Consider the following 13,034-nt stretch of genomic DNA (forward strand, 5'->3'; position numbering starts at 1 on the left):
CTCCCACCCTCCCTATCCCACCCTCCCTATCCCACCCCTCTAGGTGGTCACAAAGCACCGAGCTGATGTCCCTGTGCTATGCGGCTGCTTCCTACTAGCTATCTATTTTACGTTTGGTAGTGTATATATGTCCATGCCACTCTCTCACTTCGTCCCAGCTTACCCTTCCCCCTCCCCAAGGAGTGGGAATTTTTAATTCTCAAATGTAATGGGAGTCCATGAAAGAGCTTTAAGTGTTTTTGTCAGGGAAGGAAGAAAGAATTGTGGAGGAAGAACTGGAGAGAGGCAAGAACTGAAGCTGGGAAACTAGTTAGGAAGCAGTTCTCTTGTCCAAGAAGCTATGAGAGACCCTGGAAATGCAATAGTACACAGAGTCCCTGCCCTTATGGATTTTTAAATTCAGGTTAGGGAAGGCAGTTAACAAGTAAGCAAGTAACACCAGCTAGTACTAAGTGTTAGGCATGAGATTAGAAAGTGACAATTTAAAGTGAAGGTGAATGACAAGAAGGAGCCAAGCATGTGATATTCTGGGGAGAAGAGTCCAGGTGGAAGGAACAAACAGCAAATTCAAAGGGCCTAAGGAGGGAAACGTGAGTAATAGATGAGAGATGCGATCTAGACCACTGTCGGGGGCAAGGGAGATGGAGATGGGCACTGCCGAATCTTCAGCTTGAGAGAGAGAGAGAGAGAGAGAGAGAGAGAGAGAGAGAGAGAGAGAGAGATTGAGGAAGATGAAGCTAGAGAGTGTCACTCGGACCTGGCCACTTGGAAGTCCTGGTGACCTTACGAAGAAGAGATTAGGCAGAGTGATTGAGTCAGGCTAGACTGGAAAAGGTTGAAGAGTGAATTAGAGGTTGAGGAAGTGCAGTCGAATATTTGGAGAAATTTTGATGTAGAGAGCAGAGAAAAGGACCTTTACTGAGGAGTGGCGGGTGTGGAGTCAACATGTTGTGGGGGTTTTTGTTATTTTTTATTTTATTTTTTACAAATTACAAATATTTTACTAGGTGCTTTAAAAACTTTTTTTATAAACTTTAAAATGTAACTAGAGAGAGACTTCCCTGGTGGTGCAGTGGTTAGGAATCCGCCTGCCAATGCAGGGGACACAGGTTCGAGACCCGGTCCGGGAAGATCCCACATTTTGCGGAGCAACTAAACCTGTGAGCCACAACTACTGAAGCCCACGCGCCTAGAGCCCGTGCTCGGCAACAAGAGAAGCCACTGCAATGAGAAGCCCGCACACCTCAACGAAGAGTAGCCCCCGCTCGCCTCAACTAGAGAAAGCCTGCGTGCAGCAACAAAGACCAATGCAGCAAAAAAATATATATATATAAAACTAGAGAAGTGTACAAATTCTAAGTGTACAGTTTGATGAATTTTCACAAAGTAAACATCTATAATAACCAGCACTCATATTAAGCAACAGAACATTACCAGAAGCCCCCTTGTGCCCCTTTCCGTCTACTGTCGGAGGATAACCCCTGTGCGATTTCTAGCACCATATAGTAATCTTCTTGTGTTGGAATTTTATATAAATGGAATCATTTAGTATGCATTCTTTTGTGCCTATCTTCTTTCACTCAGCATTATAAGATTCATCTTTACCGTTGCATGGAGCAGTAGTTTGTTTATTCTCATTGCTGTATGAATATACCTTTATTTCTCCATTCTACTGTGGATCGACATTTGGTTCTTTTCCACCTTGGGGCTATTACAATAGAACTGCTGCAAACATTCTTGTATACTTCTTTTGGTAAACATATTTCTGTTGGGTATGTACCTGGAAGTGGAATTGCAAAGCCCTGGGGTGTGTGTGTGTGTGTGTGTGTGTTTACAAAGTGCTTGTGCCAGTTCATATTTTTTGCCAGCAGAAAATCCTGTCAACACTTGCTAGTATCTGTCTTTTCCATTTTAGCCATTCCAGTGGGTGTTTGGTGGAAACACATTGTGATTGTAATTTGTACTTGCATTATGACAAGGAAGAGTTTTTTAAGTCTGGGAGGTCCTGGAAAGTGTCTCTGTGCTGATGGGAAAGCTCCAGTAGAGGTGGAAAGCAGACGCTCAGAGGGTAATAGGCTGCAGGGCAGACAGACTGATTTTTTTTTTTTTTGGTGGAATCGGGAACACTTCTCTTGTGGCCTACGGAGTGTAGGCTTCAGGGTCTAAGCGACTTAGATTCAAATTCTGGCTTTACTGCCCTCTAGCCATGACCTTTAGTGAGTTACTTAACTTCTCTGAACCTTGGTTTTCTTACCTGAAAATGGGAAGAACTAATCTGCCTTTCCAGATCGTTGTGAGAATCACATGAGATAACACTAGGTAGTACCTAGCTCAGTGCCTGGCAGATAAGAAGCATTCTTCCAGCAGAGTATGGCTACTTTCTTCTTTACTTCTCAGAATATGTAATTATTGTACAATTATTTCAAAGAGGCATGGCTAAGCCATATTGATAGGTTTTTCATAGCATTTCCTTTCAAAGCCATTGCATTGCAGTTCCTTTCAAAGTCATCCTTTAATTGCTTCTTAAGGATGATATACAAGATGAAGCAAAGCCCATTCTGTATTAATGTTCCAGAACGTGGGACACTTTCCTTTCCACTCTTAACAGCATAGATGCTTTTGATAATTCCAGCAATACAGTAGTGATAGTAGGCAAACCACCCTCAATAAACTGGAGATGATTCTGTAAGGCTTGCAACTAGCCATTTTCTGATTTGTCATGTCATAAAGGTACTTTTTTGAGGATTGGGGGCATTTTAATTAGGTTTTTTCCAAAGGATTTTTGTAATGTCTTATACGGTAGGTTCACCATAAGTATGTTAATTCCAAGATGTTGCTGTCTCTGCAACCGGGTGAAGCCTGTAGCTTGGCACACAGAACAGTTAACTAAAATCAGAACATATTGGATGAGAGTCTTGGGGGCCTCAACTTTAGTGCCTTAGATGGTGGTGGTTAGCAAGGTGGTTTTGGAGTTGCATTGCAAACTCAGAGATTTTACTAAGATGCTGACATTCCGACCTTTTTACTCCGTGGGTCCATTCTGACCCTTCTTTTGTCTTCCATGGGAAAGTCCGTGACAACCACTGATCCACTTAAAATCATTTGTCTTGAGCAGGCGGACAGGTAGAGAAGTGATTGTTTTAAAATTACTTAGTATTCTAGGACTTAATAGGGAGAAATCACAGTATCTGCCCTCTTGCCTCTAACTATGGCTGTACTCAGCCTACCTGGAATAGGTCACTTATCTTATCCTGTTCTTAGCACTGTAATTTTCCTGTTCAACAGGGTTCAGTCTCCCAAGAAATACCAGCTTACTTATCAAGCTGACAAAACCCCATGTGCGAGCTAGCCGTCCTTGCCTCATACCACTGGGTCCTTGCACAGGGAATAGTACATTTTCTTGTTCACCCCAGCCCTACATCTCCCATCTTCTTTACCCTTTAGGCAAATTGGAAGAGGAGAGCCTGGCAGGTTTCAAACAAATGCAGTAGGAGAGCAGTCAGACTGTATTTGAAAATTAGATCGCCAAGTCCCATCTTTTCTGAAGAGGGTGAGGGGAATTGGCGAAGGAATTTTCAAGCCCTTGGCGAAGATTTGATGATAATTTTCTTTGCAGATCAGAAAGAGGTTTGCAGATCAGAGAGGGAAGTTTTTCACAGTTGTCAACCTAGGGAGAATTCTTTATACATCCCACAATTGGTTCCACTTTCAGTCCTTAAGTAATAGATGCCACATGTGTGTCTCTGTTTAGGGCTGATGGATGCAACATACTCCCCAAAGAAGAGTGTTATTTGTACGGCAGTGTTAAAATGACAAACTCTTTGTGCTCCCGAAATAACCCTGAATGTAGTTCTCATTTAGGCTTAGGGCTTTCCAGTTTGGCAAGACCACATTAAGAAATGTGTCTTTTTGGTAGTTAAATATATGTCACAAAGAGTAGAAGCCTAGTTTGCTGACTTCAGTGGCCCTGTTCTGTTAGGGTGCGCAGGTCTAAGGTATTTTTAGCACTGGAGACTCTTCCCCAGTGACCCCTGCCCACACACCCACATCCCCAGGATGAGGCTGCATTCTCCACCCATACATGGGGCCGGTGGAATAACCAAGGGGCAAATTTCAAGTCTTCCCACACAGCCAAGTCCTTGTAAGAGTAGCCAGGTACTCCGACAGGCTGACGGTGTTTCTTTCAGAGCTGTTCTGAGGAGGCAGGCAGTTAAGTTTAGAACCAAAGTTAGAGGATGGAAATAGTGCTGAGGAAGACAGGTCATCTTGATTCCCAGCTAAGGAAAAGTTTTCTTAGCTTCTGTACCAGGAGGGCTGAGTTGAGCTGTATATATCGTGCCTGACTGGGCCCAGAGTCCCCGGGGGCAAGGACCTTGTGGAATTCACTTTTGGTCTCCCCGGTGCCCAGCACATCTGGTGCTTCCCAAGTGCTTGCAAAAGCACATGAAATGAAACAAGGTACAGCTGGCCGGCTTTCCAGAGTTCCCGACTGATGGTGCCTTACCGAGTGGGTCTACCCATTCCGTGACAAAGTCCTTACCTCTTAGGGAAAAAAATTGCAACACGTGGATTCCCCTTGTGTGGAAGAGAAGTCTGTTTTCTTCTTGTGGTTAAATATTTCATTCTTCCATCTCTCTCTGCTAATGCCGTCAGCCTATCTTTGGTTCCATCTGTCTTCACCTCTGTTCCACCCTCTGGTGAAGGAGGTCGTAGTCCATCCCCATGTCTCATCACTTGGTCACTTTTCTTCCCACTCCTGGTCGTCGCTCCCATCATTCATTGCCAGCTTCCCTTCTTCTTTCAGCTCTTAGTCTTGGGGGGTTTCCTCTGTGGTCTATGAATACGTCTACATTTCTCTTATTTCATGACCTCTGCTGCCTTCTCTCTTCCCTTCGCTGTCAAAAGTTTCTAGAAGGAATGATTTATCCTTAAAGTCTGGCAAGTCCTCACTTCTCATTCACTTCCCAACCTGTGGTTACCGGTCAGCCTGTCTCTTCCTAAACTGCTCGGGCATGGAGCACACTCACAGTTTCCTAAATCTGGGTCCGTCTCATTCTTCTGCGTGTTCTCCTCTCTGGGTCATTAAACAACGTTGAAAATTTCTTTTTGAAATTCAAGACACTGTTCCTGTTCTCCCACCTCTGAGCATGCTTCGTTCCTTCCTCTGTGCTGGTTGGTTCTCCTCTGCTTGCTCTTCGGATCACACGTTCCTGAGGGCTCTCCCAGGCTGGCTTCTCTTCTGACCCGGACTGTCTACCCAGCCTTCTGGCCCTCTCTGACTGTACATACTTTCCAGTAGGCGAGGATCCACAAACCTTTATCTTCAGCTGACACGGTGCTGTGCATACATCAGCAGATCCCACAAGTCAGGTACAAAACTCAACTCAATCTTAACCTGCCCCCGCTCCCCATTTCACACACAGACACATGCTCTTCCCGAAGGCTTTATCCCAGTCAACCATTCCACTCTCTCTCCTGTTGTGTAACTCAGAGAGCCAGCGTCTTCTCTCCCCTCCCCCCACCTCTTCAGTTCATTGCCACATCCTGCTAAATTTGTCACAGATCTAGCTGTCCCTTTCTCTTTTGCCCATGTCCTCATATCTTTCTTCCAACCTGCCCCTCTCGGATTTGTCCTCCACACCGCTTACTGCTGTAAGTGGCCACGCTAAAATGCAAATAAGGTCGCAAAACCTGGTTGCCTGAACCGTTCATTGTGTCCCACTACCTATAGGATAAAGTCCAGACTCCTTACCATGGAATACAAGGTTTTTCTTTTAAATGGCTGCTTGTTTACTTGCTGTGCTCTCAGCCACCCCTACCCTTACCTTTGACCCAACCAAGCATTTTGTAGTTTCTTTAATGCCCTGGTGCAGCTCTTGGTTGTTTCTTGAAAAGTCTTTTTGCTCTTGACTTTCTGGTCCATAATAGTGTTACTGACCAGGGTTCTCGGCCTCCTTTATGAATAGAAATGGATAAGAGGCCAGATGAGAAATTCAGGCAAGGCTTTCCTGGGGCCCCTGCTGCAGCAGGGGGAGCGAGAACAAGCGGCAGGTTCCCTTGCTCACTCGCTTGCTGAGCAGGGGTGCGAGCTGTTTCCTTATATGGGAGGAGGATAGGAGCAGGTCCAGGGGTCAGACTTGAGGGCTGGCTGGGGTGTTCTGCCCACCCCTTTGGCGGTGGTGTGTGCAGGGGGCATGCACAGTGCCCTGCTTTTGCTCCCTGCCTTTGCTCCTGGCTCTTTAGAAGTGGCAGTTGGGTTTTTGGTCTTTTTGTATCTTGTTGTCCATAATTTGCCCCAGTGCATGCACGTAGTTATTTTTAGTACCTTATAGTTTATTTGTATTTTGTTGCTCCAGGAGACGTTTGTCCGGGTGAAGCATTGCAGCAAAGGGTCTCAGGGTCCCAGCCTGTCTCAATAGGATATGTCTTCCCTGGTCACTCCTCCATCCCTGAGGAGCTGATCATTGTTCCCATCTTTGTAACCCCCCTTACACTGCACAAACCTCCGTTAAAGCACTGATCACCCTGAAATTTCAATTTTTGGTTTTACATTTCTAGTTCCCCTACTAGACCATGAACTTAGGTAATCAACTATACTCACCTAGCACTGGAGACACAGCAAGGCATTGGCTCCTCTAAGGGCTGCACGCATGAATGAGTGGAGGATTTGACAGGTTAGTGAACCACCCACAGCTTTGTCTCAAGGCTGCTCTGCTGTTCCCCTTCCCCTGACCTCATTCAGTTAATTGATGTATCCTGCTGATTCTGTCAAAGATCTATCTGTCCACGTTTGGGACAAGCCCAGGAAGCCAAATGGTAGTTGTGAAATCTCTAGGTTTACTTTTTACCTGTGCTGTCTCAGAAAAATTGCAGTGAAAGCATTGTTATAATGCTAGTAGCAACAACTAAGGTTTATTTAGTGCTCTACAGCCTGGAGAATCTCAGATGAGAAAAATGAAGTACAGAAAGGCTATGACTTGTTAGAGGTAGGTAACAGCCCAGATCTTCAGATTCCAGATCCTCTGATCTTTGTATTATTACACACTGTTTCAGATGCTTCCATCAACAGGTGATTTAAAGAGTTACAAACTTCTTCTTTCGGAGGACTACTACTCTGCTGTTGCCTGCAGTCTCTTGCCAACAAATAACTCAGTTATTTTACTGCTCTGGGCTTCATTATTCCTTGTGAATTCGTAAGGCAGATTAAGTCCCTGTTTTCTGGGAATTGAGAATCTTCAGACAAGTCATAGTGAGTCAGAGAGAAATGTTTTTGATGTGAAGGAAATGGAACGAATGTGTGGTTAGTTAATCTTTAAATATTGTATGTGATTCATTCATTCAGTAGTACTTGTTGAGCCACCCATCTGCTGGGCACTGTATGACTGTCATGGTCCCTGCTCTCATGGGGGTCATAGGCCACCGGGTGAGACAGGTATTAATCGGACATGCCTGCAAAAGTGAATGCATGTATTATTGGAGGTGGTGTTGGGAAGCCGGAAAGGCCCTGGAGTAATCACGAGGCCGAAGGTTATAGCTGGGTGAACCAGGAAGTTCCTTCCTCTTGCTGGGCCTCTTTCTTTTCCTCTAAAAAATAACCAAGGTGGAACCTGTTGGTGTCTTAGTTCCTTCCAGCTTACTACGTCTTTGAACTCTTATCTAACAAAGGCACTTTCAGTGAGTCAGAAGGCAGAGCAGAAAGTACGATTCTTTTGTGTGAACTGATTGTTAAAACATGACATGTTTCATTCGTTATCTCTGTAAGCAGAGTTCAGGCTTACAGTTTCCATCCTGACTACCTTGGTCTACTGAGAAAAGCACATTTTACTTTATTAAAGCAGCGCTTGGCATTTTAGTGGACCCCCTTGCAATGTTTAGTTTATTCTGACATTTGAGAGATTGGATCCTCTTTGTTCTGTGATCTCAAAAAATCATCAACCCCCCAGCCCCTAATTCCTGTATTTGATATGTAAAATGGAAGTAATAACCCAAAACTTCTTAATAAGCCCGCAGAGGCACTGATTCAGCAAGGAAGCAAACATTTGTGGAGCATCTGCTGTGTGCACGACACTGCTGAGTACAGAACAGACATGAATAAGAAGTGGTCCCTGCCCTCAAGGAATGTATGGTTTAGTGGTAGAAAAAAAGCATAGCTATTACAGGTGCCGTGGTAGACGTTGATGTAGGGTTGGACGTACAAATGTAAGAGCTGTACGTAAGTTCTGCTGGCTGGTGGGAGGGGAAACCAGGGGGCAACGTAGTATAGGGAAGAGAACATTAGGTTTAGGGTCAGAAGAGCTGGGTTTTCGGAATCTCCGTTCTGTATATATTAGTTGTGGACCTTGATTCCTTTGAGCCTGGGTTGCCTCATCTAAATAAAGGAAGTAATGATCCTTCTGCCCCATGGTCAATGTGAGTGTGGAACTGTACACGTGTGTATGATAGAGCTCTATCTGTCTGAGCTCTAGGGGCAAGTTCACGTTCCTGGATAAAATGGCTGTTAGGCCACTTGTAATTGCTAAGACAAAAGATTTTATTTGAAGTAAAGCTCTCAGATTAAACCCAAACAGGCATCAGCAACCTTTCAAAGGTAGCGTGCCAGCTCTGCTGCCTGTGCCGGTCTGTCCTGCAGATCAGGCGTCTGTGCGCACCTTTCCTGTAACGGCAGCGGGTGTGGTGCAGGAGGCAGTAGGAAGTCCGGTGGCCCCCGAAAGCCCATCCTCACCTTGACTGTGATGGGAGGTGTGGACCGATGTCGCTGCTCACCTGTGCCCTCAGGAATGGGGACGCCGTCAAGCTGTGTCTTAACTCTGACCTTTCCCCCCTTCTCCCTCGTGCCAGATTTTATCATGTGGGCAACCTGCTGCAACTGGTTCTGCCTGGATGGACAGCCTGAGGAGGCCCCACCACCCCAGGGAGCCAGGACGCAGGCCTATTCCAACCCTGGGTACAGCTCCTTCCCTTCCCCCACGGGCTCGGAACCAAACTGCAAGGCCTGCGGGGCCCACTTCGCAAGCATGGCCAGGAAGGTGAGTGTCGACCTCTCGGCCTGCTAGGCCGCTGTAGCCTCAGGCCCTCAGGCAAGTCTGCTGACCCTTCCATGGTGCCTGCCCCTGGCCTTTGCCTGTGCAAAGCTGGCAACCCAGACCTGTCCTTTCACAAAGGTATTAAAACTAACCACGCAAAAGCAACACATCTTGGCGTAGATTTGGAGCCAGCTAGATCTGAATTCTGATAGCAGCTAGGCAACTTCCTAGCTGTATGGCTTAACCTGTCTTGAGATTCATCTTCTCCGTCTATGAAGTAGGGATATAATAATTGTACCCAAGTCAACATCTCGCAATGTTGTGGGAATAAAATGTGCTAAGCTGCGAAGGGTGCCTGGTGCGATGCTTGGGGTGCAGCAGGCACTTGCTGTTATTTCCTTCATTAGCTGCCGTCATAAAAAGCCTGGCTGCAGGTGAACTTGTTCTTTTTATTGAAAACAGTGTCAAGGACATCTCAGGTACGTCAGGACCCTAACAAGATGAAGACTGGAACTTATTTACTGTTGCCAGTTCATTTGAAATGCATGGTAGCCGTGTTTTCCAGATTAGTGAGCAGGAGGTAAAATCACTGGCTGGGCCATGGTGTACGGGTAAGGGCCATCCCTCTGCCTGTGGTAAGCACGCCTGGGGCCGAAGGTGAGCCCTGACCTGGAGAACTGCTGCATCTGTCTTCTTCTGCAGAATGAGAGGTTTGCAGCCTAGAATGTGACGTTTAAATGATGATAATGAGAAATTTGAGAGGGAAAAATACTTTCTAAACCACCTTCTGTATGCCAGAGACTATTTTAAGCAATTTATAGAGTTTTTGTTTCATTTAATCCTCACAGTAACTCTATGATGTAGGTTTTAGGGTCCCTACACTCCCACTTTACATATGAGAAACTAAGGCTTAAAGTTTAACAGGTAAAAAGGAAACTGTCAAGTTCCTGACAGCATTGGAGACATTAAAATACTCATTCTTTCCCCTCTACTTAAGTAGCGCCCCAAGATCACCTGGTTGTTAAATGGCAGAGCCAGGATTCAAACATAGGTCTTTGACTCTCAAGCTTTCTCCCAGAAGACAGTCAGCATGTCAGAATTTCTGCAGCTCAAAGTGTTGACCAGCCACCCCTTTGTAACTGTAAGACGATGGAGAATTGGCATTTTGCCTTGTAGGTTGTATTTTGCCTATACCTCAGTGCAGTGCGGGGAAGGTGGGCACGTAGCCAAGCTTTGTTTTGGTTTGCTTGGCTACCCCAGTCACTGAGAACTCAACCAGAGAGGCTCCTGCAGGCCAGGAGGCTGTGGCTCGGTGGGCAGGGGTGCCTCTCCTTTTATACGTAGGCTGAAAGGTTCAGTCCATGATGGAGACTGAAGTGGCGAGTAGGAGGAACTCGGGGCCACGTGGCCTCAGTGCTGTCGGTGGTGGAGACGGTGGGGTGGAGTTAGGGTCTGAGATGAGATGGAAGGAGGGCTGTCGGGTCCTGGTCATGTGCCTGGCACTGAGCCTGGCATTTCAGATGCGTTGTCTCACTGAAACCTTACAGCAGCCTATGATGTGTGTACTACTATCATTTGTTCCCATTTTACAGATGAAGAAATTGTTCCCTTTATCTAAGGTAGTAGTTTCAGGGACTCCTCAAGTACATCAAGAGTCTGTTGGACGTCAAAGCTCGTGCTGTTTTCATTGTTACATTGTGAGAAATGCTAGGAACAACCAGCTGAAGTGGCAGAGTAATTGGCAAGAAAGGAATAGGGAAAACCCTCGTTTAAATGAGGCAGCATGGGGAATTCCCTGGCGGTCCAGGCGTCACTTTCACTGCCGAGGCTGTGGGTTCGATCCCTGGTCAGGGAACTAAGATCCCGCAAGCCTTGTGGAGCGGCCCCCCCAAAAAATTAATTAAGAAATAAACAAATAAAGGAAGCAGCATGAATTTGCAATAGGTTTGTTTGAAACCCCCACCCCCTTTTTTTTTTAAAGTCAGTTATCCTCTGGAGTGGAAATGGAGAGAAAGCGCAGAGAGGACGATGGTGGTGATCCAGGCTCAGGATAAGCATGTCGAGCACATTGGAAACTTGAGAGAACCAGGGGATCTAGCGAGTTCTTGACATTGCTCAGCCTGAAGAGAGAACGTGAATGAACAAAGAAACCGCCCCCAGAGAAAGTAGAATGATGGTTGGGTCAGGGTGGGAAGATGCTTTATTTTCCTTATAGTGGTTATCACCACCCAACATACATGTGTTTGTGGATTGCCTGTCTTCTCAGATGGTACATAGGATAAGGGATTTTGTCAATTTTGTTCACAACTTTTCCCCAGTAGGTAGGCAATAAAATTTTAGAAATAAATGAATGAATGAACGAATGGACTGCTGAGTTGAGAGCAGTTTGAAAAAGAGGAAGTAGACCAGCGAGTTTCTATTTTCATCACTTTATGGCTGACATTTCCACGCTGAAGATTTTCACTGAGGGCCGACTCTGTCCCAGCAGCATGCTAGTAGCTGGAGCTTACAGTTTTGTGGAGAGAATACTAAGACATAGGTCTTTCCCTTAGGGAGCTTACTGTCTGGTCGAGGAGGCCCACATTTACAAAGAACTAATAATAGTTGCATAAGTTAAGTACTAGGGCATCAGGCATTGTTGGTAAATTGATAATTCTAGCCGGATGAAGGAAAGTTTGTTGATTTGCAAAGCAGTGGCTGAGGTAAAAGCACCACACGTGGAGCAAGTTCAAGGTGGACTTGGGAACTGTGAGTGGCCTGTTTGGCCAGAGTGCAGGGTACCAGGGAAGTTAGGGCAGCAGGGTTGGGATCAGGTGGTAAAGGGCCATGACTGCCATGGTAAGGAGTCTATCGCCACCAGACAACAAGGAAGCATCAGAAGGAGTTTCAACAAAGCAGCAACCTGATTGATCCCATTTCAGGGAGCAGACGTGGCTTCGTGAGGAGGGTAATTCGATGGAGCCATAGGAGTAGCACTTAGGAAGCTCTTGCACACCTGGCGGGAAGTTCCCAGAGCCTGGTGTAGGGTGGAGGCCGAGATTGATCGAGGTAGCTTCTATTTAGTGAGCAGCTCTTGGTGCCAGACCTTGTGAAGAAGTGGTTGTTAACCCATTTTACAGATGAAAAATTTGAGACTCAGATACAACAGGTACTTTAGCTACTAAGATACAAGGGCACACAGCTGTTGAAGACAGATGAAACGGAGGAGGAGGTCAAACTAAAGAAGGCAGAGAATCGGTCTGGGTGCCTAGGAGCCTGACAGTGATTAAAATAAGGATTTTTTTTTTTATTCAGTGGTTCAGTGGAAAATATATTATTCAGTATCTACTGTGTGTCAGACATTGCGTGGGCTAGGCAGGCAGAGATGAAGAATGTCAGCCCTCCTTAGTAGGGAGCTTGTAGTCTGACAGGAAGATGGGGGCAAATACGCAGCCACACAAGGAGACAAAAAGAAAACTTCTGTAGCAAGAAGAGCTTTTGTGGGGGGAAAGAAAGTTCCAGTCTGGAAGGTAAAAGATGGTTATTGGTAAAATGTTTTCTTGCCACAAAGGGATGGATTAATTTTGTGAATATTAAGGATGTTTTCTCCTATGAGAACTTTGCACTTATAATTTCATGCTTAAGTGGATCAGCATCTTATCTTAAGGGTTTGGCATTTAACAGCTGCAAGCTTTTAAAATGTCTTTTCTAGAAGTGTTTGAATTGACGTGATTACATGGATCCTACTGTCGCATTTTCCTTTCTTCATCGAGGTCAGTATTTTCCGACTGCTCATTGGGTACAAAGTCCAGAGAGCACTAAGGACTTTGTAGAGAGGACGTAGTAAGAAAGATGGAGCCCTGCCTTCCTAGAGTTTCCAGTCTCAGAGAGAAATGGCAGGCTGGGATTTGCCACAAGCCTCATATCCCATCTGTATTGGTAACACCTACATACGGTCTAGCAGCAGCCCTGCCAATTTTGGAGGGAGTTTGGCGCCCAGCCTCTTGAGCTGACCAGGTTGAGCAGGAGGCT

At 45.7% G+C, this 13,034-nt stretch overlaps 1 protein-coding gene across 8 annotated transcripts in view; it reads left to right on the forward strand.

Annotated features, from left to right (window-relative positions):
• Positions 1-13,034, forward strand: part of RFFL (ring finger and FYVE like domain containing E3 ubiquitin protein ligase) — a 69,326-nt gene that overhangs the window by 41,681 nt on the left and 14,611 nt on the right. For 6 of the 8 annotated variants that reach the window (XM_024769236.1, XM_024769217.1, XM_024769198.1 and 3 more), the window contains exon 2: positions 8,839-9,026. In XM_024769236.1, the coding sequence (XP_024625004.1) occupies positions 8,847-9,026 (180 nt within the window). In that variant the 5' untranslated portion in view covers positions 8,839-8,846. Of the gene's footprint in view, positions 1-8,838; positions 9,027-13,034 lie in introns of those variants that run through there. The other 2 variants (XM_024769243.1, XM_024769253.1) reach the window with 1 other exon arrangement.

The sequence above is a fragment of the Neophocaena asiaeorientalis genome, unplaced genomic scaffold, assembly GCF_003031525.2.
Source record: "Neophocaena asiaeorientalis asiaeorientalis breed wild unplaced genomic scaffold, Neophocaena_asiaeorientalis_V1.1 scaffold1136, whole genome shotgun sequence".
Lineage (NCBI taxonomy): Eukaryota > Metazoa > Chordata > Mammalia > Artiodactyla > Phocoenidae > Neophocaena > Neophocaena asiaeorientalis.